At 37.7% G+C, this 27,634-nt stretch overlaps 1 protein-coding gene across 1 annotated transcript in view; it reads right to left on the reverse strand.

Annotated features, from left to right (window-relative positions):
• The window catches only part of LOC134217692 (sodium-coupled monocarboxylate transporter 1), a 264,070-nt gene extending 243,455 nt beyond the window's left edge, over positions 1-20,615 (reverse strand). The window contains exons 1-2 of the mRNA XM_062696502.1: positions 20,188-20,615; positions 943-1,438 (exon numbers count right to left, since the gene is read on the reverse strand). Of these exons, the coding sequence (XP_062552486.1) occupies positions 943-1,105 (163 nt within the window). The 5' untranslated portion in view covers positions 1,106-1,438; positions 20,188-20,615. The remainder of the gene's footprint in view (positions 1-942; positions 1,439-20,187) is intronic.
• Between the last annotated feature and the right edge of the window lie 7,019 nt (positions 20,616-27,634).

The raw sequence follows: 27,634 nt of genomic DNA on the forward strand, positions 1-27,634 counted from the left end.
GATGGGAATAACAGGGAATAACCAGCGCGGGGGAGTGCAAAACGTAAACAAACGAGCATAAATTCCATACAAAAATCCAAGATGGCTGAGTTGGGGATATTGACAAGTCAGAACACCCCCAATAAATGCATCCAGATCTAACGGTTGACATTGAAATATGACTTATTTTAACAGTTTCAAATTTACATGAATCATATACAAATATTATAACTTCCCTGTTATTCGTGGTTAAATTTTATAAATTTCTCGGCCCCTATCATAAGACGAGTTAGAACTATCCTATTTAATTCCACCAATTGTTTGTAACATTACAGATGCGTATTTCGACCTCCACAGTAACATCGTCTTCAGTGTCTCGTATGTACTTGATTCGATTTCGACTAGTCGAGTAATGTGACAATCAAGTGGTGGAATTAAATGATATAGTACTAACTCGCCCTATGGCAAGGAAAATATTCCACTGCAAAGCAATTCTCTTATTCAATTTCTAGGCTTTCTCAATTTTCAAATGCTCAGCTTTTTGAATGCTCCTAATTTTGCTTTGATTTTTTGATGTTTAAATAAATCCAAAGTCTAGTAATGACTAAAAACAAATCGCGTAGGAAGCAAACTCAGTGGAACAGTACCGACAGAATGAATCCCTCTAACCATTTGCTATTGCGTAAATAGATTGTTTATTCGGTGTTTCACCGACAACATAATAATAATTACTCTTTCTCCTACGCTTCTGTGAAGCAAATTAGATCTGTCAAAAGTTTTCGATAGCTTTTTGCCGGCATGTTTTGATCTGGCGGGTTGCGTATTAAAGTCGGTTTCCTGTGACGATTCACAGTTAATGAATCTAAACGCACCCGCATAAAAGCTGACATTTTTATTAATTGGATCCCACGAAACGATCAAAACAAGATAGCACAGCTGAAAGAAAAGCTCGTTGATACTTACCGATTCCAAGTGAAACTACCAGCATGAACCCGACAGCTGAGTAATCATAGGGCGTAAACTCTCCGGTATGTGCCATTTCCTCGCTCCCACAAGTTGGTTGCCCATTGGATTCGACCCCGAGGGCACCAGCGGCAAGGGCGAGTATAATAATAAATTTTAACATCGTAAAGTTTTTTTTAGGGAAACACTGATTGAGTTGTTGTTTTTTGGTTAATAGTTTTGTTTTGGTTGTAAATGAGGTTTTGTTGAATACTATTTTGTATGTTGGAACTATGTTGCGTTTGTTTTTATCTCACTAGCACTATATCACACTACTTTGTAAGTAAATTGTCTGATTGCTTCCCAATGCCACTTTAGAAGTTGATTATTTCTTTTATTTCCGTTGGGAAGCGAACGGAATAATTGGCGCCCTTGAGCCTGTAGAAGTCACACGTCACACTTGATAGAGTTCGGTGATGTGTTTAGTGGGCGCCCCAGCCGCTGCAGGAAGCTTTATCTGGAAGAAAGCAATGAAATGATACCAAAAAGAGAGAATTAGTGTGATGTTCGAAATATGAGTGTTAATTGATCGTTTAAATAATGTCGTCTTCAATAGGAGTTCGCCTACCTTAAGCGATGTGTTTGGTAGTTTTATATTGCGGTTTAAAGATGTCGATTATCATCAAATACAAAAAAGGAAATCTTAATTTCTAAGAATTAAACAAATAATATTATCATTTTTTTACTCACATTTATATGCTTTATCAAAGCAACAGAGTCAACGTTCATCCTGAATCTCACAAAAGAATTTAATTCTGCAAAGTCATTCAACTGGCTGTGAGTTACGATCCATAGTTTAACAAACGCTGCTTTAAAACACCCAGTAAGGAATTCGCGAAGCAAAAAGTCCGCGGCCGAGTTTAATGGGCCGATGGATGTGTGATCAAATAATCATCGTAGGAATGTTAAAAGGTTAACTGGATTCAGCGGAAAATAAGTATACTGTTTGCCCCACGTTTCAACGAATCATCCCACCAATTAGACGGGACGGTCATTTGTTGTTTGATCAGCAGCTTGAATGATCTGATACGGAAGTTTTTTTCATCATGAAAAACGATATTCAAAGAAGCCGCCTTGGTCATATTCTTTTGCGGCCGAATTTAACCAATTAGTATCGTTTTCAAGGCAGTTGATCATGCACAAGTTTTGAATATAATTCATAATTAGAATTAATTATTATTCTTTAAATAAGAGCAACTGTTCAGTTGAATCTTTTACCGAGATCCGCACAGCCGTGCTTTGTCGATAAAATTGATTCTTTTAATTACGCCACCCACTCGTGCATTTTAGTGATAGTTTCATAAATTTTTGAAGCATTATTTATTAAATTTGAGAAGTTGTTATCTTTTTATTTGAATTTTCATTCATAGGAATATTTCTTCGAAACAATATGCTTGATATTGATTACAACTTTACAATAACATAATTGCAAATTCTTTATAACTAAAAATTAGCCTTTTTGTCACGATTTAATTCACAAACGGTTTGTTGCATTTGCGAAATTTTATAATTTTTCAATTTACTTTAAGCTCCACGTTTGTATGAGAAAAACGGCAGAAATTTTCCCTGGGATAAGTTCGAAAATCACGAAAATGCAAAAAGTTAGTGAGTTGCGAAGTAATACATAACGGTCGAATATAGAGCGGTGCTAAACAAATTTGACTTTTTAAAACAAAATCAGTCGTTGATTACGAGCTTTGATCTGCTAGTTTCAAATGAAAACTGAAATTTTTCATTCGAATCCGCTGCAAGTCACCTAAGCTCCTTCCTGTCCGTTGTTCTTACGAGGGTGTCTTGGCGTTAACATTACGTCAAGGCCAAGCACTCTTGGACTGGCGTTCTGGTTGTTAAGCTCAAGAAGAACCTTGTACGACATCAGCAGCCTCCGAAGCGCAAACCGAAGAACTTCCAATCGTTCCACACCCTTGTTATAGTGTGGGCTCCAAACGGCTGAACAGTACTCTAAGGCCGATGCCATACTGACGCGTGTGCGTGCGCGAATGCGTCTAAGCACTCGTGAAGCAGAAAATCAATAGGATTCCTTTTGTCTTGGACGCGTTCGCGCGCGGGTCAGTATGCCATCGGCCTTAAGTGGGACGCACTTAATAACAATACAGCGATTTCAAGCAATACACATCTGGAAGATGTTTCTACGATTCGAAACACAACTGCAAACACTCTTGAGAACGTACCTATGTGATGTGCTTCTCATATGTCAGTTGTGAATCTAGAATTACCCCCAGATTAGCTCTGAGACGGTGGGTGCACGTCTAGGTGCAGAGCTCGAAGGAAAAATTTGTTGCTCGCCAACTCATCTTAAGGTCACTCCTCACGGAATCCAAGTTTCAAAGTGCTCGCGTTTTCGGGGGCACACCACTCGATACGGAAGCAACGCACAACTGTCATTTTTATTATTTCACGCATGTTGCAACGCAGCAAAGCTAAATAAAAAAATGACAGTTGTGCGCCGCCTCCGTATCGAGTGGTGTGCCCCCGAAAACGCGATCATTTTGAAACTTGGATTCCGTGAGGAGTGTCCTTAAAATTTTCATCTACCAAACTTCCACTCATTGCAATAGCTCAAAAATGGAATAAGAACGGGGATCGAAGTAAGCTCTGAGCGCGGTCGGTTGTGTTCTTCGTTTGCAGCCACTATATTTTTCGCTGATTTGGTGCACCAGAAACCCATATCTCCCGGTCTAATGTTACGGATCTTGTCAACAAAAGCGCTTGTGATCCTGCAAAGTGCTCGAGTGTGTGGTGCGTGTTCAGCAATTTTTAAACAGTACAGGTTTTAAGTTATTTTTTTTGTTCAAGTGTGTCTATTTGGTAGGCTCTGGCGTGTATAACACTTTACGAAGCCACGTTTCTTTGCAATATGTACAATCAATATCATCTTATTATTAATTTAGTAAGAGAGGGATGGTTTTAGGTTATTATATGGTTGGGGCACCTTCGTGAGTGAGGTATGTGTCGTGATTTTTATACCATTCATTGAGCTCCATCGAGAAAAAACTTTAAAAAGTTGAAACTGTTGATGGGTACTGTCGTGGCCGAGTGAATGCCTTTGACATCCGTCGAATATCTGAATTATCATGCGCTGGGCACTACCAAGTATGTCGAGGCAAATAATTCATACTTTTATTCCTAACCTTCAAATTTTATTTCAATACAAGCTGCTGCCACCACAGGTGAGTATGTCAAGACATTTTTTTATTTTATTCAATTATTTCAATATATATATTTCACTGAGCATGGTGGATTTTAGAATACGGAAGTCTGTGTATGAATTCATTATCCAATTGATAATGATAGCATAAACAGGCCGGTCTTATTGTATGTAAAAGGGGCTTCGGACTATTTTTGAAGAACGAGGCAGGCCGCTGATGCACGACTAAATCTTACGGTATTACAAATAGTCTTCTTTTATAATACCACTGCCCAACCAATGGGAGTTAGATTGAACACGAATATTATTTTGACAAAACTCCTCCGTAATCGCGAGTGCTTACTCGAGAATTTATGATTTAGCTAATTGTAAATGAGCTCAAAGATGCAATAGCGACTTTTGACGGGTTTTTTTAATGCTTTATTATCGTGATTTTCTTATGTTTGACGGGTGTGCCAAGGTGAAATAGCGTGCTAGCAGTACCTACCAATAATAGAGGTAATAAACTGTAGAGGACGATCGTTCCAAAACATGTTGGGTACATATCTGTCAAAATGTACTGATATTTCCTTCATTGATATTTAGTGCCCTATCCTCGCCAGCAAAAGATGTTTCATCAGTGACGACAGCGACAATTTTCCTCTATAGTTTATTACCTCTATTCTACCAATACAATTCGAAAACTCAATAAGGCTGATACAAATATTTTAAAAAAAAACAATCATGTCTCCACCCTCGGTTTTTTTTTTGACCAGAAATAATATTTCAAGAGGGCGACAAAAAAATGGATAATTTTGAGGATTTTCAAAACATTTTTTAACAAATGCGAGGAGTTTTTTATTTTAATATTTATTTACCACTCACCCTCCTCCCTTGACCTTTCGGAGACCAGTAGAACATAATTTAAATTAAATATTTGTAGCGACCTAATTGCCTTATTAATACTAAATTTGTTGGAAGTGAAAGCATTGAATATTCAGTGATTTTTTTCTTTATTCATGTGATTTTCATCCCAAGGTTGAATCATCTCTCGTAAATGCAGAGATTGTTATATCCAAAAAATGTTAGAGGTAAATAATTTACAAATGGCTTATAGCATAAAATGCGTAAAAACTTCTTTCTTTTTTATATTTTTAATTCATGAGCTAGAAAAAAAAAATAGTTTAAAAGTGTAGTTCCTTTAATACGAGTTTTTTTAAATTAGAAATTCATGTCAAGTAGTGACCCTTTTCTGTCAACAAACTAAAAATGCAACCCAACGTTACCTCAATTGCCAAAATTTCTATAAGGCGACAACAACGCACGGCCCGCCCCTTTCGAAATCGGTCCGTCCGATGATTGATCGTAAAGTGAGGCTGGAAAAAGCCAGCTCAAGACGGTGCAATCCACCACGTGCCGGTTTTTTCTGCATCTAACACGCTTCAGCCGGTTGAACTTGCAGCCAATTGGACGCCACGATGAATGGACTTCGTGCGCTGCTGCAGCGTTTGCCTTTGGTGCAGTTGCAACGAGCGAACGACTCGGGTGAGCGACTGAGTAAAACTTGACTGTGGGGAGAGCCCCATCCGAGAGCAATGGTGGGGGCTTGCACTGGCGAAATTGAGCTTCCAGCCGAGCTGCTCTGCCCTGAGCCGAAGAATCTGTTACGAAGATAGTTGGTGCATTTCTTCTCGGTAGCAGATCAAGGCGAACCAGGTAGCCGCAGGCGACTAAAGTGGCTGCGGGAGCTGTTTGTCAACGAACGATGCCTCCGATCAACGAAACTACGAGAAATAGCTGGCGACAGATGACCCTCATGTTGAATGCGGAGTAAAGTGATAACTGGAGGAGCATTTGTCTACGCAGAAAAAATGCTTCTTTAACTTAACTGGGAATAGATTTCATTTTTATTTTCATTTGAAATATTGTCTTTAAACAGTATTTCAATTATTCCCAGCGTTTCCAAAATGCTCATCTCTTTGCGTTTAGAATTAACCTAATATCGTTGGCCTTACTGTTGAGGTCCGAAAACGTATCTGTTAAGTTACAATCAAGTGTTGTAATTAAATGAAATAGTTCTAACTCGTCTTATGGCAAGCTAATATCGGTTGCATTAATTTGGGATTGGGTATTTTATGTGAAAAACAATACTTTAAAACCTTGCCAATATTTAAAAAAATATATTTTTTAAGCATTCTCAGCACAGGCTTAAATCCAATGGTGTTATTCTACTAAAAAGCTAGCACGATAAACTGAGAGATGACTATGCAACTAGTTAAAATTTAAATTTTTGATATTTAAGTTAAAAAGCTAAGTATCAAAAAGCTGGAAATATCTAGCACTCTTGCTATTAAGCAACTCTTATATTTTTTTATACTTTTGCTTATGAAGTAAAAAGTTATTGTGTTTGTTTTAAATTGAAAAAAAAATTAAACACTTGAAACAATTTTTGATTCTCGTCCACAAATTCACACACTGTGACATTCGTTGCGGACGATGACCGCCTGAAAACGGACGCTCTCGTCTCTGTTGCAAAATTGTCTCATGAAGCCCAGAGGCCCGTTTCACATTCTTCCTGTGTGGCATGTCTGAGCTCAAGGGTTGCCCCACAAAAGCCGGTCAAAGTGCTGTCTTCGACCGGTCGCAAATTAGCCTACTGTGATTCACCTGTCGATGAGAAGGTAGGTGTCGCCAATCGAACGACTAGTTGTGAACGGTTCTCGTAAAAATTCTCATTTCCCTTTTATTATTTGTTTTGCTCTTGTCGTTCTCCCGACCAGATTCAACCGGTGTGAGCTGCAAAAGAAAAACGATAACTGTGCCGCGCTTCCTACTGCACAAATGATTGCAGCAGGTGCATACAAATGAGTGTGGGCTGCATTACAGGTAAACTACGAGGGGTGGTGACGGAGTAGCTACAACAGTAGATAAAACTGAAAAGCAACATTCCGTCATCTTACTTCGGGAGACTAAATGGCAAAAGTGTGCAAATAATAATCAGACTCGTAGTTTTATATAACTGCAGTACTACTACCCTCTATCTTTATGTTATAAATTCTTCTTCAAACAATAAAAGTTTACTACCTTCAACCCATTTACAGTTGGACTTCTCGAAGCTTGGAATATATTAGTGCAGTATGGACAAGATTGATCTTTTAGCACATTTTTTTGTATTTGATATAATCGCTGAAAATGGGTGTAAGAACACTGGAGAAGATAAAGATGGAACGAAATTCGAAAGATATGATGCTACTATTTCCCATTTCTGAAGCTCTTATGCTCAGTAATGACCCATCAAACATCTGTTAGCTGGCGTCATCAGTGTTCCAAAATAAATCAAAGTCATTTATTTTTGGAAAAAAAATATAATCCTTGTACTATTAAGATTTTGGGTAAATCTTAAGTACACGTTGTTTCGAAAACGGTCAAAAGGTTTTTGGTCTACTGAGCTCCATTGCATACAAAGATGATTGGAAGGCCAACGACATGAACAACTGATCAACAGGATCAGAAGCAGCATCCGGAAATGTTAGCCATCCAGCTGTCATGTGATACTAGAGAGCAAGACTATGCTACGTCGCGCGGCGGATCACGGACCATATATGTACTAATATTCATTAATCTAAGTTTGAAGACTAAGGTCAACTCTTTTTAAAACATATATCAGATTGAACTGTACTTCTTTGTAGTTTTCTTCGCAAGCCATTCTTTCCATTCCCGCTATTTAGTGGCCACCCGTTATTACGTAAGCACTTATATGGAAGGAACTCCCGTTTTTTCTTCACGCTTAATATAAACCAAAAATAATGTGTATGGGGGGTCGAAAAACACAGAAAAATGCTTACGTAATTAGTGTACGACCCCTGTTGCACAATTTCATAAAAACAAATCATTCTTCATTCACGATTGAGCCGTAACAAATATTATTGCCATCTTATACCCCTCCCAGCTCGAAATTTTGAGGCCTAATTTGATTATTTTTAGTAATCATATCCAGTTTTGTGCCTATACAAATCTGGACCTAAGAATATAATTGTTGATATAATGGCGTTGGCCTCACGGGTAACTTGTCTTAGAAGCATCACAGGTAATTAACGTGGAAGTAACTAATGAACACTAAACATCGACGCAGCAATGTCGCAATGAAAGATATAATGCCAACAAAGAAAATAGAGAAAAATTGCAATACTAAATGGGGAATTTAATTTTACTAAAAACAATAATAACAAAACATTGAACTTCAGAGTTTTATTTAAAGCATTCACGATTCAATAAATTTATTCAATTTATTTCCATTTCCCACACCACTTTCATTCAAAGACCGTGTACAATATTCATCGCAGTAACTCGCTTAGCAAAAGCTAATTAAAATTTTAAAATGAGCATTCGAATCGAGAGAAAATCAATCGAATTTGGGTATATCTCCTAAAAGCATAGATTCATCAACGTTTTTCTCCTCTGTCAGTTTTGAGCTTTCTTCAAGTGGCAGCTCGATCATTACAGTTTGCATTTTTTTTGCTTCTGCCACTGTACTGTAACGATCCGAAGCGAATCGGAGAAACTGGTTATCGAGAAACTGTCATGTCTTTCTTCAAGCTATTAGCATCTTTCTCTGAACGGTTTGTTGTGGCCGACTTGTCGTGGAACCCTGCAGTGCAAAGCAACAGACACATGAATGTGTCGCTTGTATTCTACAATTATGCTTTTTTCCCGGTAGCAACCAGCTCTGACGTAGGGTTCAATTATATTGAACCCAAGACTAATAAGGTGGCATACCTTATATTAAATACCGCCAGGACGCGGTAAAATCTGCCTAAGGAGTATGGCCGATTGGCATTTTTGAAGTCTATAAACCACGTGATCCTTAATGAAGGGAGAAAAAACTTTAGTCAAGGTGCATGTACATGTTCTTTTAGCGTAATTATTTTATTACTTAGGTTTATCACGGATATTGTATGAAAGTATTTTGTAAATTTATAAGAAAAAATACAGAAAAGAATTGTATTCGTGACTCACGAATCGTGAGTACCGATTTATAAAGTAAAATATATTCTAGGAACTTATTTCGGCGTAATTGAATCTGACCTTGATTTTAATAATATATAAGCTGAAATAAATAATAAATAAGCTGAACAGAGAGAGAGAGAATTTGAGTCGTTTCAAGTTTCAGGGTCAAATACAGTAACGCCGATTAAAAAAAAAAAGTTCCTAGATATGACTGCAAAGCATGCGAGTACGTCTTTTATCGTGTTTCTGGTCAGTAAGCAGATGTTTGCGTGGTCGAGTAAACGACTGGACAAATTAGTATTAGGACGCGGAATAGTCGCGAAATCCGAGTTTGTGCTGTATGATCAGTGAATAATCTTGTCTTTATTATTTACCCAGCCCACTAACACAAAGTTCCCTTCCCGAAACATGTACATAAGGTAGTATGGAATCTCTGCATCTTCACAAGTAGATTTTGAACTAATAATCCTTTCATTCCTTCCGTGATTGTAAGGACGTGGCCAGGTATACAACTGTATACGACAATATATAGTAGATTGCTCCACGATGTGTACAATCTCCTATGCTATGCTAAAATATATGGCTGCAAGGCTTGCCAATAAACGTATATCACTTTGATCCTATAGTCGTCGTATCAAATAAAATGAAAACCAAACTTAGTTTTCACTTTTCTTGCAATCCTGTACACGGTCGTCCTATCTAGACGCAAGAAATCAGCTCAATTTCGATTTTTTTTTGTTAAAACACGACAATCCAGCAATCAAAAAAATTTTTTGCGATTACAGGGAAAAAAAGACGAAGTTGAGGTCTTTTTCAATTAAATTCGCCATATGTTCGCGGTAACACTGAGATGTCTCTCGACTGAAGCTACGTCTAGCCAAATTTAGTCAAAACTTTACATGGTCATTTACTTCTACTTCATCTTTCCGTAACATCTGCTCGAGCCATATGTAGAAAGCCGGATTTAGGGAGGGGAGGGGTCCGGAGGGACCGTGGCCCCGGCCCCCAACAAATCTTTTGTACAAAGACCAACCTTTTTGTACATGTTGTGGGGCCCCAAATTGATTATATTTTTAACGTAGGTAAAAGGATCACTAGGAACGCCGATAAAATAAAGCTGTGCGACCAGATTTTAAGTGAATCGAACCTTATTTGGAGCTTCCTTATGTCGAATTCGTTTTTAAACCTGGGTCAGTGCCAACCCGAACCCTGCACGGAAGAAAAAAAGTACCCAGCGTTGAGTTTTTTTAAACTTATTTTTGAGTTATTTTTTCTCTTCTCTTTCATCCACTCTTTCTTCTGTTGTCAAAAACAAAAGAGATACACTGCTAAAACAGTTTACACACAAAAGATTTTGAAGTATGCTCTTTTGACTATAAAGTATTCAATTATGACTTCAAAGTACGCTCTTTCGTGGGAGAATGGGACTACACATAAAAAGGAATAAATATTATGCACAATTATGACTATCTTTTATTCACAAATGATTAACATTTATTGAGCTTGAGCTTGAGCTTGATTGACTGCTCGTAGTTGCTACTCCATTATGACCAGATCAGCTGTTCTTGCACAGGGAACCAACAGATGTTTGCTTGGGACTAGCACACATCTTCAATGTACAAGTACTGGTGATCTCATTTGTTAGGTCATACTGGCGCCTGCCACGTCAGAATGCAAGTCAATGTAGGGAAGGGGGAGGAAATGATGATGCAATCACTCGCCCATTGCAAGCCGAATATACCTCTGCACTTGCCACGAGTTCATGCGGAATTTGTTGGAATTTATGGGTTAGGTTGGAGAGGCAGAGGTCCGTCTTGGTTAACGAGCTGCCAATGTGATAGATGGGAGAAGGTAACTGATGGAATTTCTAATTAGATGTGGGGGAAACGAGCTCTATAGTTCATTTCCAATTCTAGCAAATTACTGTTAGAATACTCAAGTTGAAGGTATAGGAATAGTAATGGAAACGGTATGGAAGTCCATTTCCAGTTCTAGCGATTGCTAGAACATGAGAAATAAAGAGATACAAGATACAAAGTAGGAGAATGGAACGGACCTGGGATTGAACCCACGACCTTCTGCGTATGAGGCAGAAGCAGTAGCCATATGACTACCAAGCCCGCTACGATATTGCTAATATTGAGTCAGACATAAAGTCCCGTTTTCCACTAGTTTTTGATGGAGATTTCTCATATCCAATAACAGGATTTGAAGCTGATTTAGTGCTTAGGGAGGATAGGCCTATTTTCAAAAAAGCCTACGACGTGCCATTCAAATTAAGAGAAAAGGTTGTTGAGCACTTGGATTCCCTGGAAAAGCAGAACGTCATTTCGCCAATCCAGGTTAGTGAATGGGCCTCCCCAGTTGTGATTGTACCAAAAAAGATAACGATATAAGAATGGTCATAGATTGTAAAGTCTCGATTAATAAACAAATAATACCCAACACTTACCCGCTACCATTAGCGCAAGACATATTTGCGTCCTTAGCAGGTTGCAAATGGTTTTGTTGTCTTGACTTGGCGGGGGCGTATACGCAACTCAGACTCTCGAAACGATCACAAAAACTCAAAGGTTCAGCCCAATCGGGTTGAACGTAAAGGTGACGTTGAACTACGTAGCTGTATGTAATGTACAGGTTTTCGGCTATTTTGTGCAATGAGACCAAAACAAGCGTTTTTCAAGCCCAGCCTGAATCTGCTTTCGTTGTTTATCCTATGCTCCTGAGATCGAGTGAGCATAACTGGTGATGTATATAATTTTTGGACTAACATTTGAAAATGAAGATAAAAATAAAAATTTCAAATAATCGAGGATGAACAACACTCTTAAGCGTTCACATATCCAAATTACCACTTGATAAAAACTCGTTCGATAATTGTATCTCGATTAAAAGCATTGGTAACAATGCCAAACATCCGATTGAACTTCATTGTTGACATACGCTATGAGAAGAATGAATTCTGTCATCAAAAGAAAAGTAGAATCATGAAAAAATCACAGCGAGGTATTGGATGCAGCTCTCAAAATAATTTTCAAAATTTAAAATGATATTTATTTACAAATAATTTATAGCATGAGATTAGAATTTTGATTATCTACATCATACATATATTAATTTGATTGTTAATGATAATGAAGTTTTTTCTTAAAATGATTCCGGAGATGGTACTACTTTATTAAATTTCTAATCCCGCCTAATAATTCATTTTCAAAAAAGTCTCTGTTTGTAATTTTTAAAATTATTTTCAATTCCATTGGCTATATCTTGCCGTGTTAAATTTCAGTGATTCTACTTTTCCTCTGATGACAGCGTTCATCCACTTCTCCTCGCGTATTAAATTGGTATTAATTAGGTTTACATTTCTAGACCAACATCTGAAAAGGGCGTAACAGCCTAAATTCATTCCTTCTTTTTCTTCGTCTGCATATATAGCTATATATGTGGACAAATAATCAGAAGGAACGAATTTCGGCTGTCACGCCCTTTTCAAATGTTGGTCTAGATTTAAATGATAATCGATTACACAATTTGAAAAGCACAAGCCTGGCTGATAGTGCACAGCTGCAACCATCACCGACGCTATAGAGACTTACTAAGCTAAGTCAGTCTAAACTCCTGGTGGCTCATTACAGAAAACCCCATTGCAAAAACGAGCCGAAGAAAGTTTACCAGAACGCATTCACTGCAGCAGCGAAGAAGATTCCGAGCCCCTCTACTGGCATCAACAGACGTTAGCAAGAAGCTACCGTCAAACGCCCCCAAGCTTTCCAAGGAAAACGCACGTTTAAGTTAGCAATTTAGCATAAACTAACTGCACCAGCTAAAAGCCCTGCAATGGCGGACATAAAAAAAAACTTTCAATGAATAACTAAAGAAATGCTAATAAATTACTAAGTTGAAAAGCAGGCCAAGTTCTAGTTGGAATGTAGTGCTATGGAAGAAGAAGCTTGCGATGCACTTACGAGATTGACTGATTCACCGAAACCAAATGTTAAACTGTTAGCAAGTTTTTAATAGTAAATATTATCATACATAGATATTGTGACACACTAGAGTCGTTTTTTCGTGGAAGATATGGGCCGCGTAAATTAAAACAACGTAAAAAACCGCGTAAATTCCAAAGTATGTCTGAAGGAACCGAGGAAATCCAGAAATTTGCGTGAAAAAAAAAATCGCATAAAAAACCATTCCTGTAAAAATAACCGCGTAACAAACGACTTCAGTGTACATCGGGTATGAAGCGTTATTCACAAATGATTAACATTTATGCATAAAAACAGGAAAAGTGTGTAAAACTTATTCTTCTTATTCCCATTCTCCCACAAAAGAGTGTATTCTGTCCAAAAGAGCATACTTTCAGCTGTGCGTGTAAACAATCCAAAGACGCCAGTTCAATTCAATTTTGAGTTTTATTACCTGAGGTCCAAATTGAGTGAATTAAACTTACATTTAGGTAAATAAATTTTCCGTTGGGTACTTTTTTTTACATGGGAGTAAAGGCAAACTACTTCGACCCTACTTACTCAATTTTGGCTTCCTGTGCGGATGTTCGAGGTTGGGTGAATTAAACTCACTATATTGAGTAGTTTATTTCTTCCGTGTGAATAAAAAACATTTTCAGTTCCATCTGTCATTGGATATGTTGGTGTGCGTAGCATCGTGTTTGTTTTGATTCGAAACATATGATCACCCAACCAGACTGACAGTGCGTTGGCCACGACCTGGAAGCCACGACTAGTCATATCATGATGAAACAGCTAAGTACTCGCACTGATTTTTACTTACTTTTAAGCGGATATATGTATAGAATGCTATTCTATGACCCTGTGCTCATTTTTTCACAAAGAATTCCGTATGAAATTCATCTAGGGGATTCCCTATTCTACAGGAATTCATCTAAGATTTCCTCTTGAAATTCCAAACCTTATTCATGCAAGAGTGTCTTTTCCATGAAAATCACTCAGCAGCTTGTAATAAAAAATCCTCCAGGATTTGCATTTTTTTTTCGGGAAATCCTTGTAACCCCTTCTAATAATGCTCCAAAATCAGTTTCCCCTGGAGATCGTCCGTAAATTTATCCAAGAAAGTCCTCTTGAAAATATTCCAGAAATTGATTCTGGAAATTATCTAGAAGTCCCTTCCTAGTCCTTCAAAAGTCCAACAAGGAAAACTTAAGAAAATCTCAACTGAAAATTCATCAGGAAAATCCTTTAACATTTTGCACTGAAAATTCAGTTCCAAATAAAGCTTCTTCGGTTTTGCAAAAAATTCGTTCAGAAAATCCCACAGAAATTACTCCAAATAGTCCTCAAGAATTTCGACCAGAATTCCTACAATCCCTAGGAAACTCCGCCAGGAATTCTTACGATTTTTCTTCAGCAGTAACTCCAGGAATTCCTCCCCAAATTACTGCGGAAGTTCCTCCACAAATTCATCCGGAAATTCCTCGGAGGAAATCCTCAAGGAACTCCAAAAGAAGGCTTGGAGGAAATCAAGAAGGAATTCTTGAAGGAGCTTCAGAAAGTATTCTAGAGGGGTTGTCTGGAAGAATTCTTGTGGGACCATATTAACTCCTGGAGTAACTTCCAGAGAAAGTACTCAAAAAAAATCCCTGTTCCAAAGGTTTCACTACGAAGGAATTCCTTGAAAAAAATATGCCTGAAAGATGTCACTGAGGGATTCCTGGAAGTCATCGCCATGGAATGCATTCATGTACTCCAGAAAGCATAACTGAAAGATTTTCTGGATTAATTCCCGAAGAAGAACGCATGAAGGGGTTTTTTTTTGGAAGAATTTTCGATAGATTATTTTGGAAGAACTCCTTAAATAATCAAGGCCCATATATTTCCGTTTAAATCAAATACTCCTAAGGGGGTTACTGGAATAAATCTATAAAGAATTCATTTGAAAAATCCAAATGAAGATATATTTCATAAAAAATACAAGATATTATCTATTCGGTATTCCTCTCACATACACTTTTCTGACAATTCTTATCGGATTTCTGTACGGGTTTCATGGAGAATTCCCAAACTAATTCTATCCACCGACCTAATTTAGGACACAAGTTGTGGAAAAAATCTTAAATGAACTTCTGGAAAACTTCCCAAACAATTTTCAAAGATAGTTTTATACTTATTCTTGACAACAGTACCTGTTTAACTTCATTTAAAACTACATACAAAATTCCCAAAAAAAACAGATTTCGACGCGCGTTGAGGTACAGTTGTAGGTATTGGTGAACCTGATGCGAAACAATGAAACAATACAGTGCGAACCCAACAGCTTTGGGGTTGGAACTAGTGCGAACCTAGTTCCAACCTGATCGAATAAAAAACTGAATTGTGATTTTGGCAGATTGGAACACCTAGTACATAGTGTATTCATCATGGTCTAGCCGTTGGATGCGAGGTTACATTAAAATGGATAGATCGAGAAAAGCTAGTCGCTATGAAAACGACAACAATACAAATGTCATTTCTTGATATTGATGTGTTTGTTATCGTCCAAAGATGATCTAGTAGCCTAGAAATTTGAATATTAAGATAGGGGAGAGAATCCTGAACAAAATATGATCAGAACACATCGAGATAGAAAGATATCTAGATAGGGAGGTTATTGAGATGTAGAAAGCCCATTTGTATGTAGATTGGAAGGACCGAGGAAACCATCGACATATGGAGAGGTATCGAGATGTAGAGAGTCGACTGTATACCAGTTTGCATGATTTTTCTGGTCATATTTGATATAACTGCAACTTGGCAACACATAACAAATTAAATCAATCTTCCGTATTTTGTCATTGTTCCTGTTTAATTTCAAGTAGACCTTGACATCAGGCCTGTTTGTTCTCGATCGTAATATCACGCAAATTTCCCTCACTGGTATTCAGAATCCTATAAATGTTTGGACTAAAGGTTTAGTCACAAGAGGTTGATGGACCATGCGCCAATGAAAATGACTTTTTCGAATTTCAAAAAACGACATTGCTCACAAGTATCATTACCCCAAAATATGACCCCATGCAAAATTTGAGCTCAATCGGACATGATTTAGGGGTGCCTAAAATTCATCAAAGTTTTGAAATTTTTACCCATGAAAATCGAAAATCGAATTTTTGTTTTTGATGCCAAATGACTTAAAAATGCATGAAACGTCGAGATCTGATGTTATGTAAAACAAAAAATTGAAAAAATCGATTTTTTCCCCATAGATCATTTTTGGGACTTAGAAATTTCTCCAGATGATGAATTATTTTTTCATCGAACTTTAACACCGGACGTTTACGTTTATGCAAACGTTTTCGTAGCCAAAAATATCCCCCTATGCAAAATTTGAACTAAATCGGACATGATTTAGGGATGCTTAAAATTAATCAAAACTTAAGTTTTTTTTCTCACATGGGGGAAATATTTTTTTTGTTTTTTTGATGCCAAAGGACTCAAAATGCACGAAACTTTGAGAAATATTTTTTTGAAAAATCGACTGTTTTGGGACTTTGAAAAAATTTCTATTTTTCATCGAATTTAAAACCGGACGTTACGCAAACATTTCCTAAGCCTTAAATATACCCCTATGCAAAATTTGAGCTCCATCGGACATGATTTAGGTGTGCTCAAAATCTTACTATACTGAAAACTATTGAGATCAGATTTACGGGGAAAATTATCAGATTTATTTTTACGCGATTATTATTACGCGGTACGCATGAGTGTAAAGATCAAGAAAACTGACAATGTAGAAACACGATTCATGTCATTGAGGAACTTTACCAATTACCCTATTACACATCACTTGATTAATTTGTTTTACTTTCCATACAGCTATCAACGCTTCTGTTGTTATTTGCGCACTTTGTATAGCAGTTTGTTTCTCAGCTCGCAAATGAAATATGAACTTACGAAAAACTTCACCATACGACGGCAAATTAGATGACTTGGGAAACAATGGCAAAAATTTCCAATCAATATTCCGATCAATCATGGAGTAGCAACCATTGATATGTACAGTCAGTCAGCTAAGCTAAGCTAACTATGTTCTCATTTCTTTGAAATACTCGACAAAAGCCGAATGCTGCTTATGAGCAAAGCTTCTAGAACAACGTATCAAAACAACATTCACAAATTACAATGTTTACAATGATGGGTTCTAGTTTTCTACTACGACTTATTCATGCCGACAAAGAAGATATTTTAAAATATCATTTAACGAAATCCAGCAGCTGTGACAATGTTATTGATTTAACTAAATATAACTGGAGGTCACCACAAACCGTTATTTAGGTCGAAAAAAAATATCGATTAGCACCCGGTTTGCTTAATCTAATTAAACTAATGTAAATATTGTTGCTGCAACGTACAGCTCTTGATATTGAAAATAAATTAGAGCGTGTTCCACATTTGGGTGGCTATTTTTTCTTGGAAACAATCTGCCCAATTCATATAATTATTAGTTTCATCGAAAACATTATGCTTAGAGATCATAAATTTCAAATTATTGCTGAATCATGTTTGATGACGATATTAATGTAGACGGACTTGGACAACGATGACATGTTTGATTACTTCGAACTAAAGATTTGTTAAAAAATGTAATCCGGCTATTTTTGTAAAGAGCCTATCGCATAAGTAGAGTGAGCATTCTCAGAGAAATTTCCGAATGATTCTCCAAAGGTATTTCTAAAGAAATTGTTGAATTTTTTTTAAGAATTTTGGAAGAACTCAGGAGGTTGAAGGTTCTTCATGGAGGAATTTACAAAGAAATGCTAGTGGGATTCTTGAAGGAACTACAGTAAAGAAATCCCTGAAGGTGTTACTGAGGGAATTCCTGTAGGAATTCCCGAAGGAATCTCTGAAGAAGTTCTCGAAGGAATTTCAGGAGAAATTTTCTAATAATCTCTAGAGGAATTCCCAAATGATTTCCTAAGGAATTTCTGGATGGATTCCTGCTTCAGAATTATTGCCAAATTCGCCAAGAGTGACAACATTTCAACGAGTTGATCGATTCTCCCTCGAAATACAGTTCTGATTACTTACGCCAAATTATAATTAAACTGACTTAGTAAAAACTGTTAGTACCTTGCCATTACCCGAATTCTTGCTCCAGTGTACGAAAAATTAGTGTCTTAATACATATAAGAAGAAATATGAAATTTTCAAAGATTTGCATTAACCAACTTTTGCGGAAAGTGAGATTGTGTGTTGGGTGTTGGTGTTGTGAGTTGGGGTGCATTTGCACGCTAGTGATGCATTTTGCCATAACACAATGGAACATTGAGGTTAACAGGTAGAACTTCTGCTCTCAATTGTGAATGATATATGATGAATAAGATTTTTGTGATTGAGCATGGGGTTGGACTTTAAACTGAGCTGATGAATTTTCAGTTTCAACAAATATAGAACATGAATCGTACTTATATAATATATATAATATCAACTTATATAATATATTATCTCATTTCTCGTATATCAGTAATAAGAAAATTACGTGTTCTACATGTTCCATCATACTTCGCATAACAGTGCACAAAAGTACGAAGCAGGTACTCTAATTACAAAATTATGCAGTACGTAAAGGATGACGAAACAACGGTTCCTTCTTGGTCAGACTGCACAGAGTAAAGGACCGAGCAAAACTTAGAGATGAAAGGTCAAAACGTGCCAATGCTATCGAAATTTCTGTCCAGAAACACAAACTGGTTTCTGTCATTCTTTCTTGCGGTTTGTTATGCAGATACAACATTTCACTTCACACACATCCGTCGAAATCACTTAATTACTAAAAGGATATGTTGCCTGACTGGTTTGCTGTTCGAGTCTGACTTTGCCTTTTCATATTGGAAGCTTTCTATCATCCGTGATACAAAAATTTCCACTTATTAAAGGTTTTGTAATGAGCTGCTAAATTTGAATGATAACTACTTGTCCGTATATTTCAAGGCACTCCAGTGCCCACGCTGCTCAACAGTAGGAACACAGCACATCATGATGTATTGCAACCAGTCCGCCACCAGTTATAAATAAATAGCGCACACATCATTGAGCAATTAGATGTAGTTAATTTATTTTAAATTAGGGTAACGATAAGTATTATTGGCTCCCAACTCCAATAACAGTAACATAGTGAAAACATAACTTGGCTGTAAAATTGTCACTTTTGAGGTGACGCGCAATAGCCTGCCGGAAACTCCAGTGACCAATACTCATCAGAATGACCCAAGTATGATTGAATAAATATCGTTTCGCTGACGCGAACTGTGGCCATTTTATTCTAGATATTTTGAAATAAAAAAGCTATTAAACTATTCCTGATTAAATGAAATCGCGCCTAGATGGTGGCCATGAAGCACCACCATCAAAGTTGATCTGAAAGTTTCAGCCAATCAATAACGCCTATTCGACGACAAGCAATCGAAGTTATGTAGGTTGAATTGATCATAATTTCGAATGACGTGTTTACACATTTTCACACTTTTGAAGTGGCGAATCACTTTCGTTCATTTTGCATTGAATTGAAGAAACTCAAACTGCCATGAATTGCTCAATCATCTTCCAAAGAAGCGAATGGCAGCTAAATTACTGAATTGATTCCCTTCTTGTTTGTGCACTTTGGACTCGATTCCTGAATATTTATCATCAATAGGTTATTTTTGGTTCAATTTGTTTAATAATTAATTGACAATAAATCTTTTGAAAATTGGAGAAACAAGCAATTTAATTATTGGATATTTTCTGGCCGATTTGAAACTATATTTACAATGCAATAATCATAAAAATAGTCACACCAAGATTGATACAATTACAAGCAAATTGTTTGCCTATAAAAAGAACATCTGTTACAAAAGATGACAAACATTCATCGATAAATATTGACCACTGCATCGGTGACAATAAAAGGGGCACCAAAACGACGTCATTCAGCAATGTATACATTGATCAATGACATCGCTAAACAATTCACTTGTCTCACAATCGACTTGACATGAAAAATTACTTATTGGCGGCCCTCGACAGCCCGCTGACTACTAACGAAATCGCCAACTCTCTTACCTCCTCCGGGAAATCCTCGCTTCCGGTGTGGGCTTTCTTTGATTTGTAGGAACGTGCGGCACTGATTCTGCACTAACAGTCCAAATGTGCTTCGATAATGCATTCGTTTAAGATCGGATTGCGAAAGCACATTAGAATAAATATTCTTCTGTTTGGGAGCCAATTTTACAGTTTTTAAGAAATACACTTTTGAAAATTAATCACTCTCAGCTGATCAAAAACGATATCACTTCACCGATGAACCAATAATCCACATGATCTGGACACCAAACTGGCGCTGAACACTATTCCAACGACCGATTTCGAGAAACGCGCGCGACGCGAACGGAAATTCGATTGCTAATAAGTTGGTACCAATTGGGTGACTATTATTTATAAGCGATGCCAAAGCTCCTGTGACGAAGACCCGCGCGCGCGACTTTCCACCGGTACGCGTCAAGCTGCAAAGCTACGCTTCTGTAGATATCGCATCCCAACACCAGCAGCACCCAACTGTGAACGAAGCGCGCACAGGAGGCTCGATCCGCTTACGCAGAACGAGAGTCGCACAGGAGTTGTCGCATCACTGCCGAAGAACCAGACCGGTCGCGCTACATCCCCATGCGACGCTTCCGGATCGTAGGATACATCCTTATCGGACCCGATCGCCGTTATCGTAGCTGGCAAGCGCAAGTTCAGCCGCGAGAGAAAAGAACTGGGCTCGACACATTATCAGCGAAGAACTGTCTGCTCACTATAAAAGTAGAGGCGTATCGTTCCGATACGCGAAACCACGCCGAGAGATAATTGATGGTGCTGTTTCCTCAGATGAATGCCGTTTGCTTCGATATCGTATACAAGCATTATGAGCCAAAACACGACATGCGAAAATGATAAGGAAGGACAAATCAGTGCTACCGGCTATCTCTCTTCTTAGATCGATACGTTTGAACTTATCTTTCAATTAATAAGCAATTAATCATGACAGGGTAAATTGATTGATGGTTTTGGCGGAACAACAGAGAAGCTACGAAGCGCAGAAGCATTTACATTTATTTACACGCGCCAGTTCTTATTAATAACCGTTTGTTAAAATCATGACCAGAATTCAACATCATTCCAAATTTGTAATACCTTCTTTTAGCAATATTTTTCACTTCAATTGAATGGATGGTTACGATGTTGATGATAAACATAATACGTATTCCAGGAAGTGAGAAATTTGTGAAGTCACTGTTTTTGTGCTTTTCAAAACACTTGTCTCGATACGATCTCTAGATTTAGAGAAGCGGTCATTGAGGAACAAGTTTTACAACTTTTATTTTTTGATTGACGATGGTCTCGACTTGTATTCAAAAAATTATGTTGCCGTTTCTGGCTCGCAACTAATGAACAGGCACTGGTACAGGCTTCCTGATAGTTTACTCGAGCTTTCAGTTGTTATTGCGTGACAGAAGAACTTCTTTCAAGTTCACATATATTCGCGTATTCGTGTCAATACATTGGTGCAGATTGATGTTTTGGAACCCTGAGCTCTAAAATTTGCTTTACCCCTTATACTTAACAGGAAATTATGTGATATACTTATTATGTGATGTATTCATGGATTTCAATGCGATTTCATTATTGTAACTGTAATTTATTAACTATACGTGGACCTGTTAGTTGCCTTTACATCAAGTCAAGGTAGAATTATTATAAACTTGGGTTAAAAATCACAAACGAATATTGGAGATTTGTTGAAGTAGTATCTTTCATGAAGACAAATGAGCAAGTTTGAATACAGAGTGCTAACTCGTCTTTCTGACCTGTTAATTCATTTTGATTTCCATGCGGGCAAAGGATGTTCTAACCAATCACTACAATTGAGTTGGAATATGTATTCATCATTGATGAAATATAGCTCGGCCCGGCGGGCGGCATGCTGTCGCGTAAAGTGTCGAGAATTGGACAAGCGTGGATTGCGTGCAGTTGTAAATAACGGAGTAAGCCGAGACAATTAACGACGGAAAGCTGTTTCAGTTATTGATTAACGGGGTTGTGTTTCGCCAATTCAAGCTTGTTTGGAAAATCAAAGAGAAACATGTTGTCAGACGGCACCAAAGCAAAACCCGTGTATCCAATTTGTATATTCGACCGTGTAGGTATGTATAGCGCTTTACGAACCCAGATCGAGTGTTAGGACGATATTAATTGTTATATCGTCTACTAATATTGACTATAATAAATATGTGTTATTGATATTCATTTCACCTGGAATATTGAAGACATAAGTGTTCAAAGGTCATTCCTGTTTTCAATGTAGGGATGAATTTATCTAAATCCTGGAAAGAACCAACCAGACACTAAAACGTCATCAACAAATCAGGACAATTGGTTATCTATTCGTTTTTTATTTGGTCAAGAAGATCTCTGCCTATGAATTTTCGTCAATTTCGAGTTAGAATCCGTTTTTTCAGGAAAAGTCGGTAAAAAAATCAAGCCAGTTTGTCCCAGATGGGAAATGACTGCATATGAGTCCCGTTTTCTTTGATAATGGGACTCATATGCGGTCATTTTTAAGTTGGAACAAGAAGGTTTGATGATTGTCCCTCGATTTTGTTTGTTTTCTCGATTTGATGTTTTTTTCATGTAGGACTAATATGCGATCATAGGCAGAGCATTAATTATGTGATTATTATCGAAACATCAAGGGTTTACTGCTCCTGGGCTTCATCCCATAACTCCAATGTTCATCCCATGAAAATAAAGCAATGAAAAGGTATTTGATTTGTTTCTTGATTTTTTTCAGCAGGGAGCCCACATGTTAGCTACAAGAAGCGACAAAGTACAGGTATACCTCGATTATATGGACTTTTTCGATGCAAAAAAGTCCATATAATCGAATTTTTCATATAATCGAAGCAATTTTTTTTTTCTCGAAATTTGTGGTACACGATGAAATAAGTCTTAAAAGTTAATAGAAAATATCCATATATTGCCTTACAGTCTAATCCGCATGTTTGGGCTCATTTTATGATAACTCAGTAGATTATGATTTTCTATAAGAACGTAACCTTTTTTCCAGCCGCTTGTTTCTAAGATTACATTAGTAATGAAGACTTCGCCCAGCTCAATATGAGCACACTAATATACTTATTCACGAATTCTAACTACAGTGCCTTCCTGTTTCAGCAACAAAGCAAACACTGAGTGGTCGAGTAAGGTATATGTTAGATTCAAAAACTGGCTTTATATAGTAGGACTGACACTTGTCCTCTTTTGATTTGAACGCAGCAAATTGAAACCGATGTAAAGTTTTGTCCTATTGTCTCCTTATGAAAATTGGCCGGATTGAACTATGGGCTCAGTAGATATGGAAAAAATGCATTTGTTTATGTAAAAATCGCGTAGAAACAGTCTTACTTTTCTGGCACTTATCTTCAAAAGATCTCCTTGCAACAAGTTGCGTTTGATTGATATTCTTAAAAAGAATTAAAATCAATGTAAATAAGGGGCTCTATCCACGTATCAGTGTCATTTTTACAAGAACCAATTTTTCCCGTTTCCCGTCATTTCGTTTTATTGTCTCAGTCAATTCTTTGACTTATTTAAGTTCAACTTTTTCACAGAATTCATACTTTAGAATAAAAAAAATCGGAGAAGTGCCGCACGTTTGAAGAATTGGAATTGGCCTTATTTTAATTCAAAATCGGGCGAATGTTAGGTCAAGCTTGGAAACCAGCACTATTCGTCAAAAAGTATGGCGTCAAAAAGTATGGGTTCTTTGGGAAAGTTGTCCTTAAAAAATTGAAGAATCGATTGAGCGGATAAAAATTGTTGATGGGAAAGGTCAATTGCACAGTGCACCTACACCTGCTAAGTGGAATATTAAAAGATAAATTGTTATGGCTATTGTGGACTATACGAACATAGTCCATAGACATTAAAGCAGGGCTGTATTTTGCAACGGGTTTTAAAATTCAAAACGACGCACAGTGGCGGGCCCTCATAAAAATCCCGGACAAAACTTGAGATTACATTCACCGCGCGCTGTTGTATTTTGTACAACACTAACGAAAAACACATCGCTCACATTACACAGCATGAACGAGTTTGCATGAGCGGTTCAGGGTCACGCTTTGCTGAACGGTTTAGCAGCAATTGATTTAAGAACTGCTGACAAGAACATTCTAAAGATCGTAATTCTAAAGAAGTAATCATACCCTCCTTTGTCTTACGCCGAGAAATACATCCTTTGGAAAAGGAAGCGTATACTTTTCAGACTTATTTACGAAGAAGACTTAAAACCTAGACTTAAGAAATTTGAAGAGCCAAGAGCTGCCGCTTCCCTTATTCAACAGCACTGTTTGTACCTGGGGACCGTCCAGAAACCACGTGGTCATATATGGGGGGAGGGGGGGTTTGGAAAATGACCACGATAAGCCACATGGGGGGAGGGGGGGGTGTTGCTCTCCAACCACGTGGTTTTTTTACACGAAAAACTTTTAGTGAATAACAATAGCGGTGTAAAAAATACAAATCTTTAAAATTTAATGATTTAATCATTAAACGCAGCGTTAAAAAGACGCAGGTGTGCATCGAGAAAAACCGGTAACGCAGCGTCGGTCATAACGCCGATGCATATCTGCGCTATTTGACCATCCATTTCCATAAAAAATAAACAAAAAAACAGGTTGCGATTCAGTCTCAATTTCCTCCAGAAAAAATTGGAAAGAAAAATTGGGATAATATTAAAAAAAAATCCGCCGTGCCACGCCCCCGCCGCAGATGGTTTTTGGATCACGCCGCCGACACTTTTGCATCAGCGGTTTTTACAATAATCCAAGAAAAAAACTTCAAAAGAATTTCTTGTGGATATTCAGGAAAAATCCAGTAAAGAAATTTGCTGTAAAAACTTTGGCATTACTTCATATAATCCTGATAAAGTGCTGGCATTCAGAATGATTTTTGAACAGTTCTCTCTGAACAATTTTGCTTGGAAATTTTGCTACAAATTGTTAATGAAAAAAAAAACAAAGCATCTCCAGTGTAAATTGCGAAAAAATTTCCTTAAAACTCCGAAAAAAAATCCATGTGAATTCTGTCTGTTTAGAACACTCTTTACTTAGTTTGAACTACACACTATGAATTCGTAAATTATATTTATAATTATATGCACACACCCTGTATAATCGCTACCACACACATCATACAGACTCTCTCTATTGTAAACCTCTCACACGATCGTCACAGCAGTTAGTTGAATACAGCACTCGAACCAAACGCACGCGTCTTTTGCTGTTATCCCGTCGGTCGGTCAATCCGAATAAACCAGGGGTGACATTGCGCATCTCGAATCGAATCACTCGATTCGTATGTTTTTTGATTCGTTTCGAAAAAAATGCGGCATTATGTATTTCGTTCGACTTCATTCAGTCGCAGTACAAGATTTCGAATGGTGTTGTACTAGTTCAATCGAGTATGTTCTGTCAAACGGAATGTAAACAGAGAGAATAAGAGATAGCTGTCTCCGTGTTTAGTATGCCGCCTGCAGGAGAGACAACCTTCAGCGCATGGCGAATGTGAGTATACAGAGAGAATAAGAGTAATTTCATCTGCGTGTGGTATGTTGTCTGTTGGAAAGGCATCCTTCATGGCATGAATTGACAGTTAATTTATAAACAAGCAAATTGTGCTCGATGACTTTAAAAAGCAATATTGTCAGATTTTCTGGATATGATACACTACGCGGCGTTTGTAATGTTCCCAAATGGGTACTTGCACAAAACTTCACGCGGCGAATGACTGTCGAAAGGTACGGCCGCGCCAAACGATACACCGCAATGCTATTCACCCATAAGAATCAAGTAAACGGGGTGCAGAAAGCGCGGCGGTACCTTTCCGGAAGGGTACGCTGCGTGCAATTTTGAGAAAATCAGGCAATATTATTTATTGAGCAGTTGCAACCGATTAAAACATTATGCCGATGTTTTGCCGACATGTTTTGTAAATTGAGATATTGTTACGACACGAATTATAAGTTTTATGTTTATTCGAATTTATGCCACATATCCAATTTTGAGCTAAATAATTTAAAGCTAAAGAAGGATTCGATAATAAATTACTTTGATGTTTCTATGTGTATTAGTTACATGCACTTGAGTCATCTCATGCGCGTTTTTTTTATTTAACTCATTTATTTTTATGTAGATCTATATAAATAAAAATTAATTTCTGTCTGTCTGAACCTTATAGACTCGGAAACTACTGAACCGATTGGCGTGAAAATTTGTATGGTGGGGTTTTTGGGCCCAAGGATGATTCTTAAGATGGTTCGAGACTCCTACCCGCTCTAGAAGGAGGGGCTCCCACTCAAATGGAACACAACTTTTTGCATAACTGTCTCTGATTATAAATCAATTTTAGGCGAAACGTAGTTCGTCGGGTCTGCTAGTTGTGGAATAAACACGTTTTTACGCAGATTTTCCTTATGGATTTTTCACGCGGTTTATCGAAATCGTCAAGAAATACGTAAAAACTTCGAAAAACCGATTTTAGTTGAAGTCGTTCTTACGCGGATTTCGGGATAATTAGAGATTGCATATTGTCAGGGAACTGTAAAAGTAGGTATACTTATGACATTGTTTTCCTCAAAAAACAATAATAAAACATTTATTCTCTTCTCGTAGAGAAATAATACCAAATTATAATTAAAAACTTTCAGCAAGAAATGACTCTCGAATAACATTCGAAAGCTAAAAAGGTGACGAGTGTTTTTCATTCGACTTGAGTCGTTTTTCAGTGTGCTATCGAGCATCCATAATGCCAAAACATCTCGTTATTCTTGTACCTCCTCGAGCATACTCGAACGATGAGTCGTTTTCGAGATCGAATCGAAACCCGTAATGCCAAACATGCTCGACTCGATAGAATTACGTTCGAATCGAGATGCACAATGCCACCCCAGTACAATTGGTTCTATCCCCGTCGTCGTCGTTCTATACCAGTGGCTATTAGCGCATTTGCTTGCCAGTGATTTATGGACTGTTTTTTCTCTAGAAGAATTTCGCCGTGATCATATCACAGACAGTGAAATCAAATTCGTCGCGAGTGAATCACTACACGCACTGCAATCGTGAACATTTTTTGGTGCCGAAACCCGGGACAGTGAGTTGCAGTTAAGTGATAATCGCCATTGCGATATCGTGTCGGTTGGTGGTTCCAGTAAACCGCCATCGCAGTAAGAACGGCATTACGTCCAGCACGTTGTCCGTAGTGTAGTGAGTGAAATTGAACATTCCCGTGGAATTTTCCTTGGCCAAGCCAGCATCCTCATCGCTTTCGTCGGCTCCAGTAGCAGCATAGTAATTGTACCGTGTACCCTTCCCAGCCACAGCAGTCAGCAGCAGCAAAATCGGTGAGGTAGAGTTTACCCCCGATAGCAGGTACGTGTCCATTTTGGTGGTGGTGACTGATTGGAATTAAT

The sequence above is a fragment of the Armigeres subalbatus genome, chromosome 2 (assembly GCF_024139115.2).
Source record: "Armigeres subalbatus isolate Guangzhou_Male chromosome 2, GZ_Asu_2, whole genome shotgun sequence".
In the NCBI taxonomy this organism is placed as follows: domain Eukaryota; kingdom Metazoa; phylum Arthropoda; class Insecta; order Diptera; family Culicidae; genus Armigeres; species Armigeres subalbatus.